The 26,592-nt window shown below is 45.0% G+C and overlaps 1 protein-coding gene across 1 annotated transcript in view; it reads left to right on the top strand.

Moving 5' to 3' along the window:
* ERBB4 (erb-b2 receptor tyrosine kinase 4) overlaps positions 1–26,592 on the top strand; it is a 484,810-nt gene that overhangs the window by 108,275 nt on the left and 349,943 nt on the right. The window contains exon 2 of the mRNA XM_059476545.1: positions 19,190–19,341. Coding sequence (XP_059332528.1) covers positions 19,190–19,341 — 152 coding nt within the window. The remainder of the gene's footprint in view (positions 1–19,189; positions 19,342–26,592) is intronic.

A 26,592-nucleotide genomic window follows, 5' to 3' on the forward strand; every position in this document is an offset into this window, starting at 1 on the left:
CTGACCCTGTGATGCAGATACTTCAAATACAGGATTAAAAATCCGTATTTTGGCATGCTTCCTGTCAAAATGTATTTTCAGGTAAGCAAATCCATGGAACTGCCTGAAATCCAGACAGTGATTAAGTGCCTGCCTGGTCCTTAAGTAGATGGAAGAAGGCTTGGAAGTTTTAAAATCAGATGTGAATTCTTACAGGGAGGTTAATTTAGTTGATGTTGTTTAAAAGAAGAAGAGAAACCCTGTTGCTCTTACTGATTGCCAGGCAACTGATTTAAAAACTTCAAAAGCAGTGATGAAAATGCTCTTATTTCAGACTTAGTGATGCCTTATACCTTCCTGACTTTAAACCATTTTCCTTCCTTATCACGTGTTCCTCCTCTGGCTTTTATTTTCCTCCTTGTTTTGGCACATCTCCTATCTTTGGTTATCTGGGATTGAGAATCCCAGATATCTCTGAGCTCTTCCCAGGTGATGGTTTGGGATGTGTGAGTCTCCCCTTTGCAGGAGCTTTCTCTCTTCTCTAGTATTTTTTTGAGACTGAAGGCAAAATGGGCAGATATTTTTTACACCCAGAACACACGTAAAATGAAAATAAATTGCTGCCAGGGTTGCTTTCCCCTTAAGTTACAGATTCCTTCAGAATCAAGTGATCTAGCAATAGCTGGGGAAACAAAGAAATCGCTCTGGGAAAGAAAGAGAAGATGCCTGAGTTTCCAGTTAAGCTTCTTTTTAATGAAATGCAATGACCTGCAAAAGTGGAAATCCCTCTTCCTGTTTGCTTTTACACCAGAGCAGAGGCTTGGGGTGTGTTTTTGCTCCAGGTCTGCTCTTTGCAAGGTGATTTATTTGTGTTGAGTTTGCTTTGTGTCTGTAACATCAGGAGCCTGGTTGGATAAATTAGAACTGAGTGAAAAGTTTTTTTTTTTGTCTGGGGACCAACAAGATAAATTCACCAAACCAAATGAATCTGAATTTTTGCTGGGTAGTAGTGCTTGATATTGCTTTACATTATTTCTTACTTTGTGTATATATGTTCCTATCTGTATAAGATTTTATAAGAGTTGTAGCAATTTCTCCCAGCTGGGAAAAAGTGATTTCCCTAAGTTCATACACTTACTTCTTTTTTTCCCAACTCCAACTGAACTTTTACAAATAATGGCATTACCTCCAGATCTAGAAATAGGTTTTTGTCTGCTATTCTTTGAGCTGTCACTTGCAGAGGTTTTATTTCAGGCTGATGAAAAAGTACACATGCTTTGCTGCTTTACATCTCTCACATTGCCTCTCAAATCAAACACTGAAATGCATTTGGAGAATTTCACAGTGGAAATGCAAACCACAACTTCTGTTGTCAGTTTAATTCTGAGGTTAAAATAGGCATTTAATTAATTTCTTCCCTGAAGTTGGGCTTTGAAATGGTGCCCAAATAAAATGATTCATTTTATCTATGCGGATTTTTTCAGCAACAATGAAATGTGTCGGGGAACTCCTCTGCTAATTTGTCTTTTTATGGTTGAGAATTCCATTGATTTTTGCAATTATAAGGTTGGAAAAATGTGTCCAGAGTTTGCACACAATGCAGCAACAGCCCGTGAGATGGGAGAGGGAGGCAGGGAGATGATATTGCACAAAATTCCTTTCAGTCACAGTTCACTCCTCTCACCTGAATCCTCAACACTTGTACAGGGGCTTCTGGAATTTGCTGAATGTCAGCCCTTGCTCCTGCAATTAGCCCAGGGATGTTGGAATTCCCTCCCAAAGGAAGGGGCTGCTGGGAGGGTGCTCCCACCCCCAGGGCTGGGGTCTCTTGGCTCAGCTGCTGCTCTTTGCAGGTTTCTGGGTTTGGCTCCCAAAACAGGACAATGTGAGCAGGAGGATGTGGCAGAAGGGATGGACCTGCTGCTGAGGCACTCACTTGTGGGAGAGAGGGGGAAAAGGAAAGGTGATAAGGGAGAAGGAGAGATAAGAAAAGAGAAGCATTGCCAAGGAAAACCTTGAGGACAAGGAGAGGCTGCTTCCCTGGTGAATGCCCCTCTCCCTGGGGTGCTGTGCTCAGTGACCTCGGGGTGCTGTGTGGATTTATAACCAGGTAATCCAGGCCCATCAGCTGAAATTATTTACTGAACTGCCAGTAATAAGAAAAGAAACCCTTGCAAGGTCTTTGGTTCCTCTGGGAATAATTCCCCTTCTGTTTTGCCACCACTTTTGGTGGTGTTCTCCACCAGGTGGTACAGTAGGCACAAAAGAAAGGAAATCAAAAAGACAGGATGAGCCTCAAGGGTCTATGTACAACCTTGGTGCTTTGATGAAGCAAAAGTGATCTGTCTTTAAGAGAAAGATTTTATTTATTCGATTATACTGGACTGAAATTTGTTAATATCTAATATCCTGTGTGCTGGGAATAGCTAGTGAAGGAGTTGCAGCCCCAGCCTTTTTTCAAATATGATTTCAGGGGTAGTTCTGAGGCTCAGGTACATTTCCTCAAGGAGAAGTAGCATGAGATGAGAAAGAATTCGATCAGTGTTCTTAAAGATCTGTGAGAAGCCAGATTTTTGATTTAAATATGAAGTTAGTGCCTTATAGTAAATGGCAGAAGAAATTCCCAGACACCCTGCAAATCAGGAAGATTTTCCTCTGGAAAAGCTCCTGTTTGTGCTCAGGCAGGCTCATTGGTGGCACAATGGTCTTTGTTGGAAGCAAGTTTCATGGATATGAGAGTGAGGATGATGCAGTGGACACAATTCTGGCTCTCAGCCTTTCTTTTCTGCCAAATATTGCTGGTACACACAAGACTGAGATGTGCAAGTGCTGTAGTAAATCAGAGATGTAGTTTTGGTGTTTTGATAAAAAAAGGGAGGTGTGATTTGCAAACTGTGGGGTCTTCCATCTTCCTCAACACCCCAAACTACAGGTTACGTTTCCTAAAAGCACTTCTTGACTCTCCTGATGGCCCTGAATTAGTGAGGGCACTTTGGGATCCAGAAAAAAAATATATAGGAAAAGGAAGGGATGGAAAAGGAGGAGCTGCCTGGTGTGGTTTCAGATTGCATCAATTCTGTTTCTGCCATGATGCATTCAGCTTTTGCTATGTGCAAATCCATGTGCTGACAACACCAGGAGAAGAACTTTTGGAAAGGAGCATCAATTTGACAGCAGGGGAGTGTGCACTGGCGTCCCAGGTGGTCAGCTGTGTTAGTAAACAGGACGCAAAGGAGATAAAAAAGAAAGTAATTTTGACACCATAATTTCTACTTCTCCCATTACAAAGAAATTAGGAACAGGATGTATTTTGAAATAAAAAGCAGCCGGTTGTATAATACTGCTACAAAGTACCTGAAGGAAGGATCGTGACAGAATCAAACTGCCACAAAGAAAAGCAGTTGTGGCTGTGGAAAAATAATTTTGGTGCTTTTCCTACTCAAATACAGGTATGTGGAGGAACATCACAGCATGACAATGAGGTGATACTTGTCATTTGCATGACAGAGACAAATTAGAATCCAGCCATCTCAGGGTGGGAACGATTTTCTTGAAAATTAATGACTTGATTAGAAGGAGAAATGAAGCTTCTTCAAGGGGACATGCAAATAAAGGAGGAATCACTAAAACTGTCACCTGGTGTAAAGCGAACATTACACAAAGAAAGATTGGTGGGATAGTCTACAAAGACAAATTTGATGTGATATTAATCACACAGCACCAGTGGGCACAGGGAGGAGAGGGAGAGGAAGGATTCAGCATGTGTGTGACTTGGAGAGGTGTTTCCAGCTGAAGCAGGGGAGGAGTATCCCATTCATCCCATTCCCCAGGCTGGGTGCATCCCCTGCACCCCCAGGCTGGGGTGCCACACTCAGGGGAGTTTTCCAGGCCCTGGATTTTTCTGGGTAGTGCTGCCACTCTCTCCAAGCCCAGTGAAAGAGGTTTGCCTCCTTTCACCTGCAGACAAGGGCCACAGAGAGCCATTAATTGCAGTAAGTGCTTATTGTTCCTCAGTGGCGAATCTGCAGAGTGTGGTGGGTATTTTTGTACTGGGCATTTCTGCACTGGGCATTTCTGCCACCTTGTGAAGGCTGACCTAGAGCAGAGGCTAGGCAGAGTTAAAGAATAAAGTAGGGATTTATTAAAAGGATTTTCTCAATGGATCCACCTTTGGCAGCTCAGCCAGGGCTGCACCCCAGATGAACCAAAATGGTCACAAAATGGATGACCCATGACAGGGTCTCTGTTTTGGTTCATTTTACATATTGGAGTTAATTGTCCATGTATAGCTTTAGCTTAGGAAGTTCCATCCTTCTTGTTTTTCTCTCTTCAATTCACCATTGTTTATACTTTTTGAAGCTTAGAACAGCTGTCCTTGGACAAGCTGGAAAAGGATTGTTCTTCCCCTACTCTGTGAAGAGAAATTGCTAACACTTAATATGAAGCTCAGAGCTACACACTAAAGCAGCACAGAATCTGAGAAATATAAAAGCTAAAACTCAGGGCATCAGAGTGGGGCCATGAAGAACCAAATCTACAGGGACAATTTGTTTGGAGTTCAAGCCCAATCTTACCTTCTTAGGGAAGGGACGTGACTGAGGGCAACCAAGGCAGCTGAACCAAAAGTGGTGCTTTTCTTAAGCCCGGAGTATTACCTGCATTAATGACTACAGATAAGTGGAATATTCAGAGGGCTGTGGTTTGAGCTTGAGGTGTTTTCTTAGGTTTTCACTGAGTCCAAGTGGCCTGTAAGGTGTGTATTTTTCTATTTCTGTGGCTGTGGAGATTCACAGGCCTTTCAGCCTGATGTAGGTAACATAGTAGTACCCAAAGCTGTTCATCAAACGCTGTTTTCTCTTGTGCAGCACTACCAATGCAAAGAAGACTGATACCAACTAGTTCTCTTAATTACGTCAGATTTATCAAATGTAAGTTTGATGGAAATTTGTCATGGTCAAGTGAGGCATCTTGCAGAGACCAAGGAGAAAATGAAAGTCCCGTCCCATGCTCTAGCTGCAGCTGACAAAAGCAGGTATGAAGATCAGCTGGCAAGCTCATGATGGGGTGATTTCTGTTTCCTTGGCTGCTGAACATCAGCACCAGTGGCACTGAGGCAGCCGTGTACTCTTTGGGTGGTGATGCCAGGGACAAGCAGGGTGGATTTCTGCTGCTGGGAGAAGCACATTTTTGGCCCATGTATCTGCAGGCTCTGCCAGAAGCCCTGGAAGAGTTTTCATACTTTCAGACATATTTTTACAACAATATGGCTTACATTTTGTAAATTATAAGGAAGGCGTGCGTTACTGAGCATATGATTTTCCTCTGGGAGCTAGGGCTCAGCTCAGGCAGGATTTGTGGCAAGTCCTAGGGGCAGGAGCCACTTGTTTTCATTCCCAGTGTTTCCCCACATGTTCTTGGTCTGCCTACTTTACAAAATGCCTGTTTTAGTGTTGGTAAGTAGTGTGAAACACTTGGTTTTCTAGCTGCATTGTACCTGTATCAGAACAATTCCCAAACATACTCCCTCCAGGCCAGCCATTGCCACCTGGAATTCCCTCTGCTTGCAACATGGCTGTGATATATGTTCTTTTCTGTTTGCCAGAAAATAAGTGTGCTTTGCTGGTCCATACAGGGCATTTATTTTCCTGAGATCAGGGTGATGGCTTCCTGCAAAGCCACAAGAAACCTTGTGAAAATCAACATTGGCACATGTGTGTAGTTTTCACACTTATTGTTGTAGGCTTGAACAAATGCCCTCATGTGTTCACATTTAACATGCTGGGTGCACATTTCTGTGCTTTTTCATGCTCTCAAAACATGATCCTGTACAGTCACTTCATGCTTTGTTTGCTTGTTTTAAAGTAACGTGACACCAGCCTGGGAAAGACTGTAATAGCAGGGCAATGAACTCTCCAGCTACGAATTTCTCTTGATTTGCAACAGAAAGTTTTGAAGCCTCCACCTTTTTGCTGCTGTTTGAAAGCAGTCACTTGGACTGTCTTCTTATTACCCATGTATATTTAAACATAAATTGCATCTGACTGCAGTGACACTAATTGAGGTGGAGGCACTGAGACGCAGCCCCCCTTGCGGGGAGCGTGGCCAATAAACCTGCCGTGACTGGCAGCTGTTTCGACCACTTTAGACAACAGCAATTTCAGAAAGTGTCCTTCCCCTTCTCCTTGACAAGGAGGGGACAGCCAGGCCCCCTCTGAGGCATCCATGACCAGAGAAAGCACCCAGCTTTCCCAGGGTGTTGCCTGCTGTCTTTTGTAATCAGGGATTTCAACCCCACCCTTTGCTAAAATATAAAAGGATTTTGCGTTATCTCAGTGGTTTTATAACAGCCCAGCAATGTGCACCTGAGGTATTTGACCAAATATTATTAAAACTCTGCAAGGGCTGATAATCCTGGAAGTAGTGCGACGCCTTCCTGTGACATTGAAATCATTCAGTAATTTTACAGTACATTTGAATTTTGGCATTGTTCAGCCGCTCGGTTCCCATTAACTTCGCCTGGAATTTCTTATGTCCGTGCACACAAGCGAAAGTGTCAAGTTTCTCCTTCATGCTCCAAAACGCCACCTGAATCACAATTGTGCTGCAGCTAATTGTTATTAATTAAGCTGTTCCTAGCAGTCCAAGCTGGATTGTGCTTTTCTCTGCGTGTAATGAGAAGCGAAGGCGTTTAGTAAGCACAGCATTTGGTGGGGGGTGGGAAGAACAAGACAGCCCTGCTCTTGGGAATACCTCTGTGAGATGCTTTTGGGGAGGGTCTGGCTGTTTGTAAGGATGGGGCCACCAGCTCAGGCTCCATCCCACGAGCTCTGTTGCCCTTGGCTGTGTTTCCAGTCGCAGGCAGGCAGCTCCAAGGGCGTTCTGCAGCGGGTGAGTTTGCACGGAGCCGCTCCGGCCGCACGTGCTCCCGCATCACTTAAGCACCAGGCCTTGGCCGAGAGCCCCCGGCACAAGGTTTGCCCAGGGATCACATGGCAGGTGCCCTGTGCCCCCTCTGCCACCTGCCTCTGCTCTCCCAGCTTCAGCTGAACGGGATTGTGGAGTGGAGGGAGCGAGAGGAAGGGATTAATGAAGTGGAGACCCTGGGAGCAGCCTCCTCACAGAGGGAAAATTGGGAAAATTGCTTCCTGGCTTTTCCTCTCAGTGAGGCTGCAGAGGAACATGCCTGCTGCTCTCTGCCTGGGCAGGAGCAGTGAGCCACCTGGCATTCATCTGCCTTCTTTTGTGTTGGCCTGTGAAAATAAAGTCAAGTGGGGAGGACCTTGGGCAGAAATGTCATCTTCATGTGAGAGGCAGCAATAGGAAGCTGCTTCTGCTCTGTGCCATCCAAAAAAAGCAACCTGCCCTCTGTTATGTCTTTTATCCCCCTTGCCTTGTCCTTTTGTCCTCTTATCCTTGCCTGTTGTCCTTTTGTCCCCCTTGCCTTGCATTAAGAACCAGAAAACAGATGATTTTGGCAATGGCTGCGGGCTGTTATTCTAACAGTGAGATAATGGTTACCCTGTGCAGGATGAGAGGTCAGGAATAGTCTTGGGACTTCTCCAAGTTCTAAAGGATGGGGAATGGCTTGGTGTGCAGACCTCAGAAAGAAGCCCAAGGGCACAGTCTGGTGGTTGCTCCAGATTGCTCACTTGGAGCCTTGCTGGAGCGAGCAGGGTGGAAAGGGAGAATTCCTGGAGAGTCATCATGGGTGGATGGGAATCTTCTGCACCATGCTTAATCTTGGAAAATCCTGCAGATTTTCTCCTGCCATTGCCTCCACATGCCACTCAACTGAAGCTTTAATCTGCCCATGCATCCTCCTGGTGCTGCCACCACTTTTCTGGGGTCAGAGTTTTATATGGCATTGCATTTCTTTCATCCCAACAAATTCCCTGGCATTTTGCTGTGACATGTCTGTTCTTCTGCTGGTGGTGTTTGCAGGAGAAATGACCAAATCTCAGCTAGCAGCCTGGGATGGGACCTGGAAGTCAGGGAAAGGCTTTATGGCTGTTTGCAGGGTAAAACCCCTCACCCTGCACTTATAACTTCCTCCCAGGGCTGCTGTTTGTGGCTCCTGTGATAAACTAGTCCTGCTGCTGCTGAGTGGAGGATTCTAAACTAATGGTGCTTCTGCTCCCGGGATTTACCATTTGGAAGATGCTTTATTGCTGTCTTGTGACATTTCCCTGCACTTTTATGCTCATTTATGTAACTGATTTCTTTGATTTATGGCAGGTTTTCTTCATGTGTAACAATGTCATAAATTGCACAGCCCTCTTTTTAAGAGGTTATGAATGTGAGATATTCAGTAAACTATGGCATGGGGGAAAGGGTGGGTGCCTTTTGAAGAGGCTTTTGACCCCAATCCCAAATAAAATAACCCGTTCTCTCAAAAGAAATCAGACGCAAGCATCAAAATAAGTTAGTATAGTCTGTTTATTGACTAGCCAGCTGTTTGTGGGGCTTTTTAGTGCAAAATGTAAGTTATTCATATAGATAAAAGGATGCATGAGGCCAAACCCACAGAGTGGTTTGTGGGGTGATCCCTGGAGCTTTGTTATCCAGGGTCTGCAGAGGCTTTCAGAGAAGCAGCAAATGAATGTTGTTCTTTCAGTAAACCTTTCTCTTCCCTTTCTGTTTGTAAACCTGCTCTTTGAGATGTTGCTATTTTTTAAGACCCTCAAACAAGCTCATATTTCCAAGGAGTGTTCAGTGGCCATCAGGGATCCAAAGCCTATCAAAGGCACTGGTCAGGCCTGTGAAATAAAGACCTTGGGTTTTGATTGTGTTGGCATCTTGCTTTGTAGGGGAAGAGAAACAGCACATTTAAAAATTACTTTCTGAGTTCAGCTGTCAGAGAAGCTTTCTGTTGACCTTTACAAATTGATACCGTCACAATCAATGGACAGAAGTTTAAGGGCAGTCTCTGGGGTAGGGAGGCAGGAAGGAATGAACCCAAAGGTTTATAAAATATATATGGAGTGGGTTTTAAAAAGCCCAGCAGAAATAACAGCAAGTATTAACAGGGAGCGTGGTTGAACAAACTGTTTCATGAAGAATTTATAATATCTGGTTCTAAGTATGGTTAGTTAAAACTTAGCTGTTGGGATGATTCCTGAAAGTATATAAAACTAAAAATAAGAAATAAATGTGCCTTGGGTTGGTGCAGTGCAGCAATAGGTGGGTGAGGGAAGCAATTAGAGATGCTGAAGTTGCTTTGTGAGATTGAACTACAGGAAAGCTGCATTTGAGGTGCAGCCTGGACTCCCCCATGCTCCCTCCAGCCTTGGGAGGCAAAACCACGGACAAAAGCTCAGGAGGAATGGTGTGAAGAGGAGCAGCCAGTCTGTGATTTCAGCTGCTGCCTTGCCAGTTTTTAAGGAATCCGTGAGACACGCTGAGGAGCTCCTGGAAGGCAAGCACGCAGTCCTCCCCTCCCAGGGGTAAAACAGGCAGAGGCTTCAGTGCTGCAGGAGCTTGCCCTGAATATTCTGCTCATGTTCAGGGAGGTTATCAGCACACCAGGGATGGGCTGTTCAGAAGAGGCTGCCTCCACACTGGGGCTGCATGTTCTTATGCGCAGCATATTGAGGAAAAAAATAAGGGTTCTTGCCTAGACTTTATGTACTGAAAGTTTGTTTTTCCTGCCTCTAAAGTGCTGTCTGAAAGCACCTGTTTTAATAAAACATACGGGGTTTATTACTTAGTGCAGCCATGGGCAATTAGGCAAATAGAACCTTTGGTGTAAGGAAGTCTTGTGTAAGAGAGCACATTAATTCTTTGACTTGATGACCACAGCATATACAGCCTCCACAGACTCCAGGACGTGGTCTCTGTCCCTAGCCCAGCATATTTTGGCTCTAGATGAGGTGTGGCATCCACCTGGGTGTTCAGAGAGCCTCAGCACAGCCCTGCCTTCCCCTCATCTGCAGTACTTCCAAGTCCCAGTAATTTCCATTTCAGCTGTCTTACGGGAGCTGGATTCTCCTGCCTGCTTGACAAGGTTATCGTGTTGCTTGAGAACCTGTTATTTTCATTAATGAAAAATAAACTGCATTCAGTCCCAATTTAATAGATGTGTGTGTATTGGCTCAAATAGGGTATTTCTGTCAGCACCTTCTCTTGCATTGCACAGTCACCTTGAAGCACTTGGGTGAAGCAGCTCTGAAGTGTTGCCTCTGTTCTTGCCTTTTGATGGGGACACCCAAACCCTGTCTTGGCCATTTCAGGTGTGAGATACTGGTTTTCTTTAACTGGTTTTCTTTTCTGTGAGATATTGGTTTTCTTTAACTCCCAGGTGTTTTTCCAGGGACTGTTTCAGTCCCCCTGCAGTTTTGCCTCGTCGGTTTGCCAGAAGTTGGGAAGGCTGTTCTTTTCTTTAGGCATCGAAATTTCACAGTTCCTTGAATCACTTTATTAGGTGGTATTTGGGTTATGTGATAATTACTAATGTAATGCTAGGAAGATTTCTGTGGGTGATCTTGGGGAAATACCTTTTACATGTCACCAGTGGCTTGTGCTTAAGCTGTAATGAGGCGCCTCTTGCTGTGTGCTTTAGTGGTGACTAATTACCCGTGCTGCAGGAGAGACATAACAGCACCTGTCCCACCCACCCGCTCCGAGCTGCAGCTCTTACATAAATGATGCTTAAATACTGCTAAGGGGGATCTGTCTGAGGGCTTTGGGAGCATCTTGCCATTATATTTTCAATCCAGTGCAGGCAGCCAGGGCTGCCATCCCGTTCCCGTCGCGGCGGCGGAATGAACGCGCTCCCCTGTGTTTGCACAGTGGTAATTAAAATGCATTTAAGTTGAGTGAGTGCTTGTGGTGTTTGGGGGCTCTCTGGGGAAGGCAGGAGCGGGGAGGGAGGCAGACAGGCCTGTGGCTGTCAGGAGCTCTGTGAGTCCTGGAGGAGTGGCAGGAGCTGCTGGGGAACGTGGCACCAGCGCAGCACCAGGGCAGTGCTCTGTGCCAGCTGGGCACCCCTGGAGACCCTGCCAGGGGCGAAAGAGCCCTTTGTGTCCCAGCAAAGCAGCCTGCTTGGGAGATGGGAAATGATTTTGGCCCAACTTCACAGCAGGTCTTACTTACTTGGCATGCCTTGCCAAATGGATTTTTGTTGAAGGTGCAAAAGACCAGACCAAGTGCCCGGTTCCCCTGTGCTCCCACCTGTGGGTGTGCCCCCCTGGTGCTTGTGGGTTTGTGCTCCATCATCTTCCCTCCCCTCCTTCCCTTGGCATTGAAAAAACAATCCAAATCCTTCTCACTGCTGGGACCTGTAGAGATTTCCACCTGGTAGGGAGCCAGGATATGCTGTGACACAGGGACAGAGGGACACAGGCCGCCCCTGCCGCTGCACTGGAGCGGGACTTGGGAAGAGTGAGGGCTGGAAAGCAGGCAGAGCAATGTTTGGGCACTCTTGAACCTTCAGCTTGGCACTTGGAAGAACACATGGCCTTGCATTATGGTCATTTATCTGCAGGCTTATTAGTCTCAGAAGGTATTGCTGATGGTCTGTGCTTTGGCGCTGTAGGTAGAATTTTGGTTCATGGCATTAAGGGTTGACCTAACAATCTTGGGAACTACATTCAAGTGCCTGACTAGTGCAGGAAAGTCTGTAATGTTCTTCTGCAGCAACAGGGAGGATGATTCCACTGTGTGATGGTTTAGAGCATCAATGTTTGCATGGACTAACTCTCACTCTGGAGTTGATTTCCGTGGGGAGGAAACATAGGTCAGGTGGAAAAGGGATGCTGGTGATATTTCTTTTGTACTGGGAGGTCCAGTAAGGAGCCCAGAATGGGAGCCTGGTAAAAGGTGAAGAAGCTGGAGGGCAGAGGAGACCAATGTTGTATTTCAGAGCTACTTGAAAATGGTTTTCTTGTCTTAAAATGCAGCCTTACCTGAGCTAAGGCAGGTGCTGGGAGCAGAGACCACTCAACTCTTCCTTAGATAATGTATGCTAATTGCTTGTTTGGATTATGTACTTCATTGGGAAGTAGCTCCCAAATGCTGAAGATATTTTGATAAACGAAGTTATTTTTTGCATCTGCTATGAAAATCCCACAGTCTTCCTAAGCTACCCCGCTGCATAAGTGGCTGTAAAAAAATATTTTAATTTTAAATGTTTTCCTACCACAACATGAGTGCTGGTAACTTGCCAGTTTGACCACTGGAGCCACCAACAGCTCCTCAAAGCCATCCTGATGGGGTTGGTGGGTCAGCAGCACGCTGCCACGTGTCAGCCCCATGTCACCTCCATCCCTCGGCTTCCCCACCAGCTTGGAGGCTTATCTGCTGCCTCCTTGTCAGAGTGAGTGCTTCCAGATTCACAGCAAGACCTCAAGGAGAGACAGATGACAGAGCAGATGGTAGATGACTAATTTGGCAAAGTTAGATGAGTGGAAATTGTTTGCTTTAATTGCTTGTCAAGTCCAGTACCTACATTGTAGTTAAGAAGTGACTATTTACCCTCAAACAGAACAAAATGTGGAAAGGAGGTGTGTGTGTGTTTGTTTGTTTGTAAAGAGTAGGGAGAAAAAGTGCAGAAATACACAGATAAAAAAAAAATTTGGTACCAAGGCTTGAGGCAGAAGAACCATTGTTAAAACTTCTTGTATTCACTTCTTCCTTTTTTCAGTAGTAGCTGTGGGATACAGATCCTGCTTAACATTATTCCTATTTATTCCTTTCCAGTTGCTGTGCCATAGTATAGATGTGTTTCTCTTTTAGTTCCTAAAACTAAAATAACTAAAAGAGAAACAATGCTGGAAATAGTGGCATAAAACAAGCTGGTGATGATGGCTTGATATGGTCAGTGCAAGTGAATATCCATGAAATGTTGCTGCTTAAATCTGGTCAACATTTTGATGGTGTTTTTTGGTTGGTATGAACAGGAAGGCACATCAGTAAAATATGCTGTGTGCCATCCACCAAAGGGATTTGGAGAGTTTGGCACAAGGAAGAGGTTCCATCAGCTCAGAAAAGCGTTATCACACATAGCTAATCCTTCTTGATGGAGCCACAATCACTGTCAGCCTCTGCTGTGCCCAGCTGTTTGTGTTCATAAAATTGGGAATGAGCTTCCATTTCTTGGTGGCACATGATCAGCCTCTCTTGGAGGTGGGGCCAGGCTGGTAACACACATCCTTGCAACTTTTCTGGATGTGCTGGAGAGCTGTATAAGATTATATTTGAGATTGTAGTGACCAAATTTTGTGAAATTAATTCTTTTGGTCCCTGGTGCTATCCAACACAGGGACGGCTGTGCAGGAGAAATGCTCTGGGGGACGTGTTGGTGCTGCCTGTGCTGTGTCACCTCATGCCAGTGACACCCTGACAGCTGGGCAGCAGCTGGGTGGCCATGCTGAGCTCCTCCTGTGGCCATGTGGCTGCCCAGGGGTTGATTGCATGCAACTGGATTCAAATGGGATGATGATTTTCTGGTGTAGAGCAGACCTTGCGGAAGGAAAACACTTGTGCCAGCTGAGCTTTTAATTAGGAGCACAGGGAAAATTATGCTCTCCTTCATTACAGTCTCCCACCTAGGGAAAGAAAGCCTCCAATTCCAAAGCACTCTCCCAAACCACTGGGAAAATTGGCTGGTGACCTCCAGGAGTGTTTTGCCTTCTCAGGGGAAACATCTGCAAGGCTCTAAGTGCACGCAGCCCTGGCTTCATTAGGACGTGCCTAATTGCAAGAAAATGCAGGGCTTTTGCAGCTCATTCAAGGAGAACTGTAAAATAATAATGAAAGGATTAAAAGTGTGTTTCCCCTTCCTGTGTGCCTAGGTGCCAGGGTGTTGCTGAGAGCGTGGAGAGAAAGAAGTGAATGGGGATTGCTGGTAATTAGCTGTTCCTTAAGGGGCTGGAGTATTCCCCCCGTCTGGGGGCGTCTTAACAAATTGCCACGAGTGTTTGCACTTATTAATAAACAGTTCTGTTAGCTGCCTTTCAAGGAAGCCTGATAATGGCGCTGTCTGTAAAAACGCAGCTAATTAAGTAAATAAGTGGGAAGTACAGGAGGAGAATGTGTTAGAAAGAGATGATGACTGTTGTTGGGCCTCATCTTTTATGGGGTGAAGGAACCTGTGATTATCCTTTTTATAAAGACATTCCTCAAAGCAGTAAGGCCAAGAATTTAAGGCTCCCTTTGTGTTTTTGACAAACTGATTGACAAAGGGAGGTTGTGCTGTCTCCAGGCTGAGGCTGGTGCTGGGCAAAGGCACTGCTCTCCTGCATCCTTGCCAAAGAGATAATAATAAATGTTTTATGATTCAGGGGAAAATATATTCAGATGCTTGAGATAACTCCCTTGGAGTTAGAGGAGAGGATGCCTCATCACTGCTTCTGTGAGTGTGCTTTGGGAGAGGAGTGAGACAACACCAGGATTTCAGATGGGGGTGACCGTGGTGGAGATAATGGATTGCACTCTTCTTTAGCTCTCCAGATGTAGGCTGATCTGGAAAGGGGCTGAATAAGAAATGATCTCCTTCCAACAGTTAATCTGGGAGGATTATAAAATCCATTAGTATGAGAAGCAGCAGAATGAGATGGAGGCAAGTGTGATTTCTTAATTTAACGTATAGATTTATCATCAACAGAGCAGAGCAAAATAATGGGCTAAAAAGCAGAATCTAATGGACATTTCTAAATGTCTCCATTATTTGCCACCCTTAAGTGAGCATTTGAATGATTTGGCTATTTTATGAAAAAAATGTCAATGGAAAATTAATTTCCAAGTCATGTGCATGAATATTGATGGAAAGCATCATTTCAATACAGACGATTATAACTGTTGTAATTGGGGCCATTAGGAGCTGAAACTCTGTCACTTCAGGTAGCTGGTGATAAGTAAACAACTGGCTCTGAAGTGTGAATGTGTGAGCAATGCCTGAAATCCACTTTTGTGGTGACCAAGCAGTGCTCTGCTCCAGCCCTCACCCAAAATCCCCCATGGCTGGGGTGCAGGTGAGAAGTAGCCACTGCTTGGTGCCATCACTGCTGGTTTGGGATTTCCCAGGTGGAAGAGGCATGTCCTGGAGCTTTGGGATAACCTTAGGGGGTGACTCTGCACTTGAGCAGTCTGTGGGGTTTTTTGTCAGAGTGTGGAAAGAGCAGGAAGGGCTGAGCACGTTTGGGTGAAGAGATGGGTTTGAGAGGTGTCAGGAAATCAGGTCAGACTTGGGCAAAACATAGGGGAAATCTGATTTTCCTGGGTGAGCACTGGAGGTTTCCCTCATGGAGACACCTCCCCTGAATGAGGCAGAGAGTACATGACCAGAGATGCTCAGTAACAAGAGCAGTTCACACTAGAGGCACATCTAAAGCTGCTCCTCTTTGCCCTGTCTTAAAGACAGAGGATGAGTATTTTTTATTAACCAGCACAGGCTCTGCTGCAAGAACAGCTAAAACACACAATCTTGATTTTTTTTTTTTTTTTTTTTTTTTTTTTTTTTTTTTTTTTTTTTTTGCTGCTCATCCATTTCTGGGGCTCTGTGAGACTACACATCTAACAATATACAGCAAAGTGCTTTGAAGAGGGCTCATGAAATACAGATTATGGTGGTTTTGCATGGTGTGACAAGGAAATTTTGTTGTGCTTGTGTTTATACCTGTATACAGCTGGAACATCCCTGTAAATTACATATTATTTTAGCACTTGATTTTAAAGAGCTGCTACAACACATAGATGCCTGTTGCTGTTCCAGGAGAGAAGCAGGAGTGAGTGGGATATGTTCCTGCTCTTGTTGAGCTCAGGGACAGAGGGACTGGGAATCTTGATGACTCCTGCTTAGTTCCCACTTCACACACAGTTCCTTCAGTGCTTTTTAACTGCCTTGGCAAATCAGACCCAGAACTTGGCAAATCTGCCCTGGAAAGGCTGGGAGTTGTCTTATATGGCTCAAAATGGGGCATAGAACTTTTAAAGCAGGAGTTCACAGCCTGCTTCTGGCTGGTGTCCCTCCCAGGTTTGTCTCCCTGGCACCAGTGGCCAACAGGAGCACCTTTGTCATTCATCCCTGCCAGCAGCATTTCCCTCTCATGGCAGGAATGCCTTTTTACCCCTTTGGTGGTTGTTTGCCTTGAAAAACCTGCCGAGAGCATCTCTCATCTCTCCGTTTTAAAGGATTCTCTGCAAGGCATGGGAGGTGCTGTCCCAGCCCTTCCTCCTGCAAGTGAAGGACCTAACCTGCTTTTCTTAAATACTGGCAGAGTTTCCTCTTTTGTGTTTTGAATGTGACATAATTATTAGGTGCATCAAAAGCATGCATTGCAAGGCTGAGACAGAGAGATTAATGACTTACTGTAATAATGGATTATTAATGATCCATGATTATACCCACATTTGCTTTGTGACTTCAGCTCGTTGTGCAGGTCAGAGCTCTCTCCTGCTCTGAGCTGTTTCTGCATCAGCTTGCACTGCTGGTTGGGTACCAAAGGGAAAAAAAAAAAGTGAATTCTGCTCCCTTCAATTGATGTAGGATAATCACTTTTGGTGTGTGACTTGATTTGAGGCAATCTGTGACCAATTTTTTGTGGAAAGAAACTTCTCTTTTTAAGACAGACATTAAGTGCTATGAGGTAAATTTAAAGGATCAGCATGATTTATTCTAAATTAGCTTTAAAGGGGTTTTGTATTTTTTTTTTTTTAAATCCTAAAGAATTGATTGACTAGCCATATCAAAAACTGGGAGAAGTTACTGCAGTGGTTTGGCTGTACAAAATTAACCTCGGTCAGATAAACCTCCTTGCCCTGGTTCATTCACATGTGGGCTGGCTTCACCCCTGCTGAATCCTCTTGCAAGAACAGGCTCCAGGTGTTCCTGCCTCCTCTCAGCAAACAAATGGCTGCATTAGCTTTCAGGAAACGTTTAATGGGTGAGCAACACGGAATATCAGTGTTGCAGTGCATGGCTTTATTAGCTGAGCTGCAGGAATTGTTTTCTGAGCTGTGTTGGTCCTTAGCACGGATTGCAGAATGGAAGGGAAGGTATTTATTAGTCCTTGGGAGCCTTGAGACAGAATAATACTTACCTGGCTGGAAATATGATCAGTCCTGTAATGGATACTGCTGTATTTAAGGAAGGAACACACAAACCCATTTTGTAAGTGCTAAGCAAGAATTTTTAGGTGCTCTGGCAGGCACGGGGATGTGTCTCCCTGAAGAGTTGGCACACAAGGGCAGATCTTGAGGCTTTTCTGAATAAATCTGTGTACATGAGCTAGGACAGGGCTTTGTATTTCAAAACTAAACATGTGCTCTCTCCCAGTTGCAGTGCTTAATCTTTCCAGTGTTCCCAGTCCACCAGAGATGAGTGAGGTCCCAGTATGACCATGTCTTTCCCAAAATAGCTGTTAAAAATATTATAAATGAAATCGTGTTTAGGTATGATTTACTCTAAGTGATAAGGTTTTACAGAAAATCTAAAAATTGGAATGTTCATGCTTTTAAATTAAGCCTCAAAATGAGGTGATAACTTGTTTTAAAACCTGAGCAAAGCAAGCAGTTCTGCTTTCCTTCAACACAGCATAATGAACATAGGTCAAATATTTCAAGTTTTTAACTGCAGTGAGAACTTTGAAATTTGACTTTTGCCAGGTCGTAGAAATAAATAATATTCCAGCATTTCCTGTGGTGGGTAGACCCAATGCCTGTTTAGAGAAGCAGCCCTTGCAGTGCCTGTTCAGCTTTGGTCTGTGCTCTTTGGCCCCTGGAAACACAACCCAAAAGTGATCTGATCAACCCTTCACCCTGTGCATGGTTTGTAATGGTTGCCATTTTTGGGAAATTCCTTGGGAGAAAACCTTGGGCAGGTCGTGGGCTCCTGGCTGCCTCCTGAAGCCCTTTGCCAAGAGGCTGCTGGAAGCTCAAAGTGCCCCAGAACAAGAGCAAATAATTCTGCAGCAGAGAGAGTACAGATTAGAATTGTTCCCACTTCTAGTGAGAAAAAAAAAAAAAAGGGGAGGGGGTATAGTAAATAAACAGTCAATAATTGTAGTACTCTGCAACCTAATTACTTTTGGTATTTATAAAAAGGACCTGCATCTTTCAAAATAGTGTGTGTTAGCCAATTTTACTGATTATGCCTCCAGTCATGGAGAGTTTTGTTTGTGTTGATCTGATCCAGAGGTGGGGTTGGCTCCAGAAATGCCATTCTTGTCAGGTTCCTGTTTTACATAATATAATGGCCATTTCAAAAGTTTAGATATACCCAGATTAATTTGCTCACAGATAAGAACAACCCACAAGCTGCTGATTAAGAGGAAAAGAAAGTTCATTGAAACAAACAAACCAAAACCAGCCCATAAACTTGACCATTTAAGCAGCATCCCTGTCTGAGCAGTGTGTGAAAAGGTGATCATGTAAAATGCTGCTTCTGGATTTATTTATCTTTTTTTTTTTTTTTTTTTTTTTTGTCATTGCATGATGGCAGCAGTCTGATACCTTGAGCTGAGCTGGGGTTCTGTGCTGGCTTTTAACTGGGCTTCAAAATGTAGAACAGAGGAGTGTAATATTAAAGAGTGTTCTTTGAAAACTGTACTAAGATGGTGTTTCCTGACATTTCTTTGCTGTGCATTCAGCCTGGGGACTTGTGGAGAGACAATGCGTTTTTTGCTGTTGTTTTTCTTCTATTTGATTGCTTAAAGCTGGGAAGAGCTGGGGTCTTAAGGAAAGTGATGGGGAAAACAATGTTGGGTGTAAGTCTTCTGCCTGGGTTGCTCTTGGCTTGTCCAAAATTCTATTCACAATAGTGAAAATGCTGAATTATCCAGGTCAGCTTGGATGCACAGGTGTCTCCAGCCTTGTGTCCTTCAGCCCATGATGGGACTGGCTCTGCCCAGTGTCTGATTCTGCCACTGGTGGAACTGGTGGGGCTTTGCTGAAACCTGAGTTTTTCCCTTTGGCTGCTGGGGTCAACCTGCTTGGCCTTTTTTCTGCATTTCTGCCTTTTTTTAGCCTTTCAGCATTTGGTGGTAAATACCAGCACTTCAGCCCATTTGATGTTTAAATTGCAGAGATGATCACAGGCTTTATTTCCATGTTCCTATCTCCACTGCTGATATTCAAGTGTGACTTGTGTGACCCAGCCCTGTGAATCATTACAGATTTTTGTTGCAACTCCCTGTATCAGTTTATACAGACTTTATTGTGCTCCAGTGCCCCTGTTCCACAGTGGCCTGATGGATTGTGCTGTGTTTCTTTGCAGTGTGTGCTGGCACTGAGAACAAGCTGAGCTCCCTGTCTGACCTGGAGCAGCAGTACCGGGCCCTGCGCAAGTACTATGAGAACTGTGAGGTGGTGATGGGCAACCTGGAGATCACCAGCATCGAGCACAACAGGGACCTCTCCTTCCTGAGGGTAAGCAGCCTGCTCTTCTCCTTCCCTCCTCCTTCCTCCCTCCTTCCCTCTGCTTCTTTTTTTGGGGAGCAGCCGTAGGTGCTGGGCTGGAAAACACCAGGTTTCTCTGCCACCAGCTCTGCTGTGATGGAAGAGGATGATGAAATGCCAGGGATATGCAGACAAGAAGAGCAATGTCATTGCTGTGACAGGTGCTCTGAGTCACTTAGATTGATCAGGATGTGGGGGAGAAAGCTGTGCCACTGGAAGGTGACTCCTCGAAGCTCTCTCACTTTGTGTTGCCCCAGGGCGGGTTAGGTGGGGTTTGGGAAGGTCAAAGAAGCATGCAGATAAGCACTGGAGGACTGGGGAAGTTAATCCTAATAAAATGCTAGATATGCACTGATTTATAGACTAAGCAAGGGAAGAGCTCGGGGAAGTGTTTGTGGAGCATTTAAGAGAAAGAAAAAAGTGATTGCTGCATGAACATGAAGACTGGAGCTGTGAGCCTAACAATCTCCAGCATCCAGGGGAAGTCTGTGATAGATGAAGGCTTTACTGCTTTTGGGGAGCCCTGGTTGTGCATTTCCTCAGTCCTCTTTGCATCAAATTTTGGAATTTTGAAAGAACATTTCAGTATGGCTTGAAGATACCCTGTTGGCCTGCTGGCAGCCACAAGAGGGAAAGGTGAATATTGGGTTCAAAAAACTTAAGCCCATCATTATTTGGTATTTCACATTCTTTGTGTTTAAAGAAATATCCCAGTAAAGGAGTGTTCCAGGTGGGTATCTGAGGATGTGGCTGTAATATGGAAGGTGGGGCTGAGGGTAGAAGAAGCAGCCTGTACCAGTGTGGTTGCAGTCTGTGCTGTGATTGTACTCTCCATGATACAGATAAGGGTTAACACTGCTCATATTGCTCTCCTGTGCCTCTTAAAAATGCTGCTGTCATGCTGCAGGATGCGTGTCTGTGTGTCAGTGGCACGTTCCCGTGGCAGGAGAGCTGGAGTTTAAATCTGGCAGCAGGAAGAGGCAGTGGGAGGCAGCCCCAGCTGCTTGGGTTACACTCACTCGTTCCCTGTGCTGGGTCCTGGGTGAGCTGAGTGCTCAATTCCAGTCTGTCAAACTGTGAAACTGAAAACTTTCCACCACAGTTCCTAGCAAAGGCAAGCAGTGCGAATTCAGCCAAAATTCACGTTGAATTTTTTTGAGGTTTCACAGCCTTGCCACCCCATCCATTGGTGTATATTTACTCAACATGTACACCAGGCCGCTGAAAGATCTGTGAGCAAAACTCAGCCACCAGACACGTCTGGAGTAAAGTTTGGGGTGCTAATTGCACCCAGACTAACAGGTTGTCTGTTAATTTGAGTGCCAAACGCCTCGGAAGTGGATGGTGTCCGTACATTTCACAGTTGTGACAGGTGGGGAAAGCACACATGCCTTTGCTCTGAAATAGATCCAGCCTTGGTGCAGCTGGAGCAGCGTTGGACAGGTGGCAGATCCTCCTCTGTGAGGGCAGGATCCCTGCTCTGACTGGGGCATCTCTGCAGTTTCAGATGCCTGCTGGTTCAAATTCATGGCAGGCAGTCCTTCCGCCTCAGCTTTCCTTCCTCCTGCTGGGATTGAGGAAAGCAAATTACTTGGAAACCAGGAATTAGTGTTCCTCACAGAGGGCTGCCATAAGCAGTGTGAAATCTTGGTGGAAAGAAGGCAGTAAAATCAAATGAGATCAAGAAGGAAAGGGCCTTTTTAGTAAATGAAGGTGGTTTGGTCACCTGTGCTTTTTGGGTGACAGCTACTATTGCTTTTTTATTAGTTTTATTACTTCTTTTACCTGCATCTGCTCCCTCACAGATGTCTCAGCAAAAAAGCAGAACTTGAAACAAAACTCAGCAAAGTGGAAGGCCTAGTTAGTATGATAAATTGTAGTCATTAAAGAAGAAAACCAAACAGAAGAGAACATGTTCTCGGCGGGGGCAAATAAATAAATAAATGTTGGCGCATTTACGCCGATAATTCGACATTCATTAGTCAGGCAGTATTACTCCTTTTATCATATTAAAAATGGTTTTAATGGCCAAATGAAGGTGGCAGATGGGACATAACTAAGAGAAAGGCTGTTTGTCTCTCTCAGACTTAAAAGTCTCTCAGACTTAAACTCTCTGTGCAACATCACGCTCCTTCAGCCTGCTCCAGTGTTTTGGTCTCTGCTGCAGGAATTGGCCTCTTCCTCCACCAAAAAGACTTCAGGTAGATGCTGGGTTATCTGTGTGCCCACCTGTCCTCTCTGCAGTGCTCAGCTTAGCTGGGCAACTCCAGGACAGAGGGAAGGCCTGGTAGGCTGTAGGCTTCATTGTTGCTTCATTTTTTCTTTATTTCCTCATTGAGTTCATTGCCTAGCTCTGAAGAGAGTGGTTAGGGATGTAGGTGTAAAGCAAATTTGATGCTTGATGAACCTTTCTTCTTTCTCTTTAAGTGACTACTCCCTTAGAATTTTGAAAAGATTGCAGCTTATCTGGCTAATGAATGTGTGAAAAAAACCAAAATTCGGCAGTGATATACTCATCTGTGTGGGTCAGTAAATGTGACAGGAAACAGAGCACTGTGTGTCATCTGCAAAGCATTTGGTACCTCAGGTGGCCTTTAGGCAGCTCTAGGAAAAAAATGTGTCACGTTTGCACTGGCACATGTATGTGACTCTAAATAATTACCCAGATCTAAACTGGGTGGAAGAACTTGAGCTGTTCTAACAGTGGCATGGAGCAGAGGAATCCTGCAAGTCCCACCACTTTGGACCTGCCCAAGGCATGGTGATGTTCACAGAGGAAAAGGCATGCTGAGCCTTTTCATCATGCAGTAATAAACAAATAGCATAAATGAATTGAAGTGAAAAAACCCCATAATTTTATTTACCCGGCAGAGGAACATTAACAGATCAGCATCTCATCTCTCATATTTATTTAGACATTTATTCCCTAAGTAAATTTGCTTTATGTCTGTGAGTTAGCTCGCTGGATATCTGCTGATGAAGACTAAGAGGGGCTGTCTGTCACCTGAATGAAGTGCTCAGCCACTTCAGCTTCCAGCCCAGTCTCGCAGACATCTTTTATGGAAAATCCTTTCCTTAGGGTTTTTCCTCCTGAGAAGCTGAGAGGCCTCAGGAACAGAATGCAAACATTGATTATCTGCTGCTGTGGAATGCAACAGGTGGATCTGTGATTGGCCCATATTTGTTGTTTCTAATTAATGGCCAATCACAATCAGCTGGCTTGGACTCTCTGTCCAAGCCACAAGCCTTTGTTATCATTCTTTACTATTCTATTCTTAGCTAGCCTTCTGATGAAACCTTTTCTTCTATTCTTTTAGTATAGTTTTATTATAATATATATCATAAAATAATAAATCAGCCTCTGAAGCATGGAGTCAGATCCTTGTCTCTTCCCTCATCCGAAAATCCCTGTGACCACTGTCACAGCCCTGCAGTTCACAAGGTGCTGGATTTCTGATTGCATGTGCCAGTTGTTCCTTTTCCTGATGTTCTTATATGTGAGCAGGGCAGGAGGACATGTAATCTGTGTTACTTTAATATCTATTTTATTTTGGTTCCTGTATGTGTTATAGTCTGGGTATTGCTTTCCTGTGAGCAAGTGCAATATGAATTCGTGTTCTGCATGTGCTGCCTCCAGCTCTGCTCCTGCTGCTTGGTGCTTCCCTGTGCTGTGACCACAATGGAGTCATGGCATAGGAAAGGAGTAGCAGGAAAATTGTAAGGACAGATATTCCTGACATCTGGAGCTGCTGCCTACCTTGGGTCTGGTCCAGGAGAGAGCTGAGATTTAGCTCCCTGCTTTGGACTTCAGAAGAAAAAACCCTTGAGGAAAGCTCAGGTTGTTCACCGGTTCATGTTGCAAACAACTATTTGAATAACAGAAGGGAGAACCTATTTTAGTTTTGCTTGGCAGAGCTGGCAGTTCCTATTGTGGGCTGTACTTATTTCTTAATAACATCTCCATATTCAATTTTCAAACTAAAATGCACAATTAGTGTATCACATACCAATCTTCTGCAAGTGCTTCTGTTAAACACATTTGGTAAATGAGAGTTATCTTTGACTAATCCCCTGGCTTTTAGCAATTCACAGTCAGTAAATTGTCTTCTCAAGCCCAGATTTTATTTAACCAATTCAATTTATTTATTTTTAAATACATGATCAAAGTTCTATGCTGTTCCCTGCCATAACTCTCCCAAGTGATTATGAAACTCATTTTTAACCACCATCAACAATCTTCAAAAATTATCTACCACTGCTTTATGGGTTTTATTTCCATTTACCTCAGCAGTGCTTGTGTAGCACCTCCAGCCACACTTGCAGGGCACTGTCTGGGTGGGTATTTCATGGTGAATATTACATTTATTGCAGAGATGTAGAGCCCATCTCCCCTCTGTCAGCACTCATGGCCTGGTGCTTGGTGAGAACCCCTGCCAGCCCCACCTTACCCTGTTCCTTACATCATATTTTGGCTCTTTGGCAGGTGGGATTTGTCCATTTGGAATTTATGTTCTTTGCTATTGGTTGTGTTTAATGTTTGGAGGAAGTTTCGTGGAGCAAACCCCTCTGCAGGGTGAGGACTGCCAGAGAGCCAGGGGAAGAGTTGGGTTGCCAATGCATTCAGAGCTGCTGCTGTTTAAAAAACAGAACTGGAGTGGTTTTAAAACCCTTTTGGGTCTTTTACAGCAAATCATGGCAAAGCAGACTCTTTTGCAAGCTCTGGTGGCAGAGCTGAGAGGAGATGTTGGCACAGAAAGAGTCTGCATCAGAACAGGCGTGTCAGATGTAGGGAGGTGTAGAGGGATAGAATATAAGAAAATAGTGTAGAAAGTAATCTTACCCCTAAGGAGTTGCAGCTGGGTCAATTATCAAAGATTAGGAGCAGGCCTGAATTTAACAGGCCACAGCTGTAAGCAATGAGAAGAAGATGCTATAAAAGAGTGGGGTGGCTGGGTGAGAAGGAAACTGGGGTCAGTTGGCTGCTTTGTGAAGAAGAAAGAGTCAGTGCTCTGAGGAGGTGCCCATGAGAAACACCAAGAAGGTATGGAACTTTTGTGATAAGGAGACAACAGCATTGGACCCCTGTGATAAGATGACAACAGGGAGGGGGGTTTTGCAGGGATGGAGAGCATTGCTGGGCAGAGCAGTGTGATGCTGTGTGGGGTTCCTGCACAGCACTGCATCCCTGCTGCAGCACAATGGTGTCTGACTGCCCAGCTGCCAGGCTCCAGTCATTCCCTGCACAGCAGAAGGGGCTGTGCAGTTCTGTGCCTGTCAGAGCTCCCAGAAGGGCTGTGGGGTGGCTGTGTCTCTGTACAGGGGGATGGATTTTCCCCAGAAGTGCCAGGAGAGCACTGCAATGTGGTCCTACCCCAGAATGGGGGTTTCCAGGAGGGGTTTGCTGTGGCATTTGTCATGCAGTGAGTTGTATGCCTTGCCAGGGTGTGTTTTATCCTTGGCTGGCAAGAGGCAAGGTGGCTTCCAGGTAATTGCAGACAAGGAAATTGAGCAGATTTATTTATGTGTTCCTGATTGTTCTGCCAGGACCTTACCTGATAGAAAACAAAACATGGACAGCAAAGGTGTGATGGTCAGAGCTGTGCATGCTATACTGGTGCATTTTGAAGGCTGACCTAGAACAGAGGCCAGACAGAGTTAAAGAATAAAGCAGGGATTTATAAAAGGCCTCAATGGATCCACCTTGGGCAGCACAAGAGCCCAGCCAGGGCTGCACCCAAGATGAACCAAAATGGTCATAAAATGGACAACTGGTCATGGGGTCTCTCACTTTTATAAGTTCTGGTCCATTTGCATATTGGAGTTAATTCTCCAATTATAATTTTAGGTTATGAAGTCCCATCCTTCTTGTTTTTCTCTCTTCAGTCCACATTGTTTGTGCTCTTGGACCTGAGATTTGGATCATTTGTCCTTGGTCCCCAGCTAGAGAAGGAATTGTTTTGTCTCCCTGCTCTGTGAAGAGAGCTCACCATCCCCTAATATGAAGCTCAGACCCAAACACTAGAGCAGCACAGAATCTGAAAAATATAAAAGCTCAAACCTGAGGCATCAGACAAATCTGGGTGGAAAGGGGACACCTCCAAGTTGCTGTTGAGCACAACTGCTGTGCTGGGTGGGTTATAGGAGGCCAGTTGCATGCCAGGCCACGTTTGTGGCGTGGACAGAATGTTTCACAGGGGCTGTGATCAGCTGCCAGCTGTGCTGGCTGAACCTGAGCTGAGTTTCAAGTGAGCTGCATCCCAGGCTCTGAGGATGGAGTGGGAGCAAAGGCTAATTGCAGAAGGCATGTGTGATACAGCTCTGCTGCTCAAGGATTTAGGCTTCTTCTGCCATTTCCCATTGCTTGTGTAGAAATAACAGCTTGAAATGATCACAGCAGTTTAAACTCTTCTCAAAATGCCTAGGAAGCAAGGAAGGGAATGCCACAGATTTGTCGTCAGGCCTGTCCTGTGCAAGTGGGTTCTGAAATGCTGCAGGCACAGTGAGTAGCTGAATCCCAGGCACTGCTGTGGTCACTGGTGTTCCCATGGCTCTCATCCCTTTATATTGACAGATGTCACACTCCTCATAGTCCCTAACAGAGAGTCAGCCAGCTCCATCCTGACCCCACCACTCCCAGCTGGCAGGGAAAAGGCATCCAGCACTTCCTGACCTAAATGTCTTCAGAGGTGTTACATGATTTTTGTGCTGCTGTTGCTTATCCCCCAGGTATGTCCCTGTAGCTCTGCAGGCTGGCCTGAGCAGCCCCTGTGCCTCCCTTGGATGCTCAAAATCCCCTTTTTTAACACTGCCTGTCATGGTTTCAACCCAATTTTGTAGGCACAGGACATGGTGCTGCTGATTTGGTGTCTAAGCTTTAGGATGCTGCTGCTGGATGCAGTTTTGTAGCCCATACCTCCCCTTCCTTCTCCCTAAAAAGCTGGGTCAATATACAATTAATCCTCAAACTGAGTTTGCCAGGCTGTAGCCAAATTTGTTAGCAAATATTGTACCAAATTTGTAGCATATCTTATTTAGCAATTATTTTTGGTGGCTTGGTATGAAAGGTGCATTTGAAATTACCAGTGGTGTTTAGGAGCAGAGCTGGGTGCTGTGGGGATGCAGAGCTGGAATCTCTGGAAATGCAGAACTGGAATCTATGGAAGTGCAGAACTGGGTGCTGTGGGAATGCAGAGCTGGAATCTGTGGAAATGCAGAGCTGGG

The sequence above is a fragment of the Ammospiza nelsoni genome, chromosome 7, assembly GCF_027579445.1.
Source record: "Ammospiza nelsoni isolate bAmmNel1 chromosome 7, bAmmNel1.pri, whole genome shotgun sequence".
NCBI classification, from domain to species: domain Eukaryota; kingdom Metazoa; phylum Chordata; class Aves; order Passeriformes; family Passerellidae; genus Ammospiza; species Ammospiza nelsoni.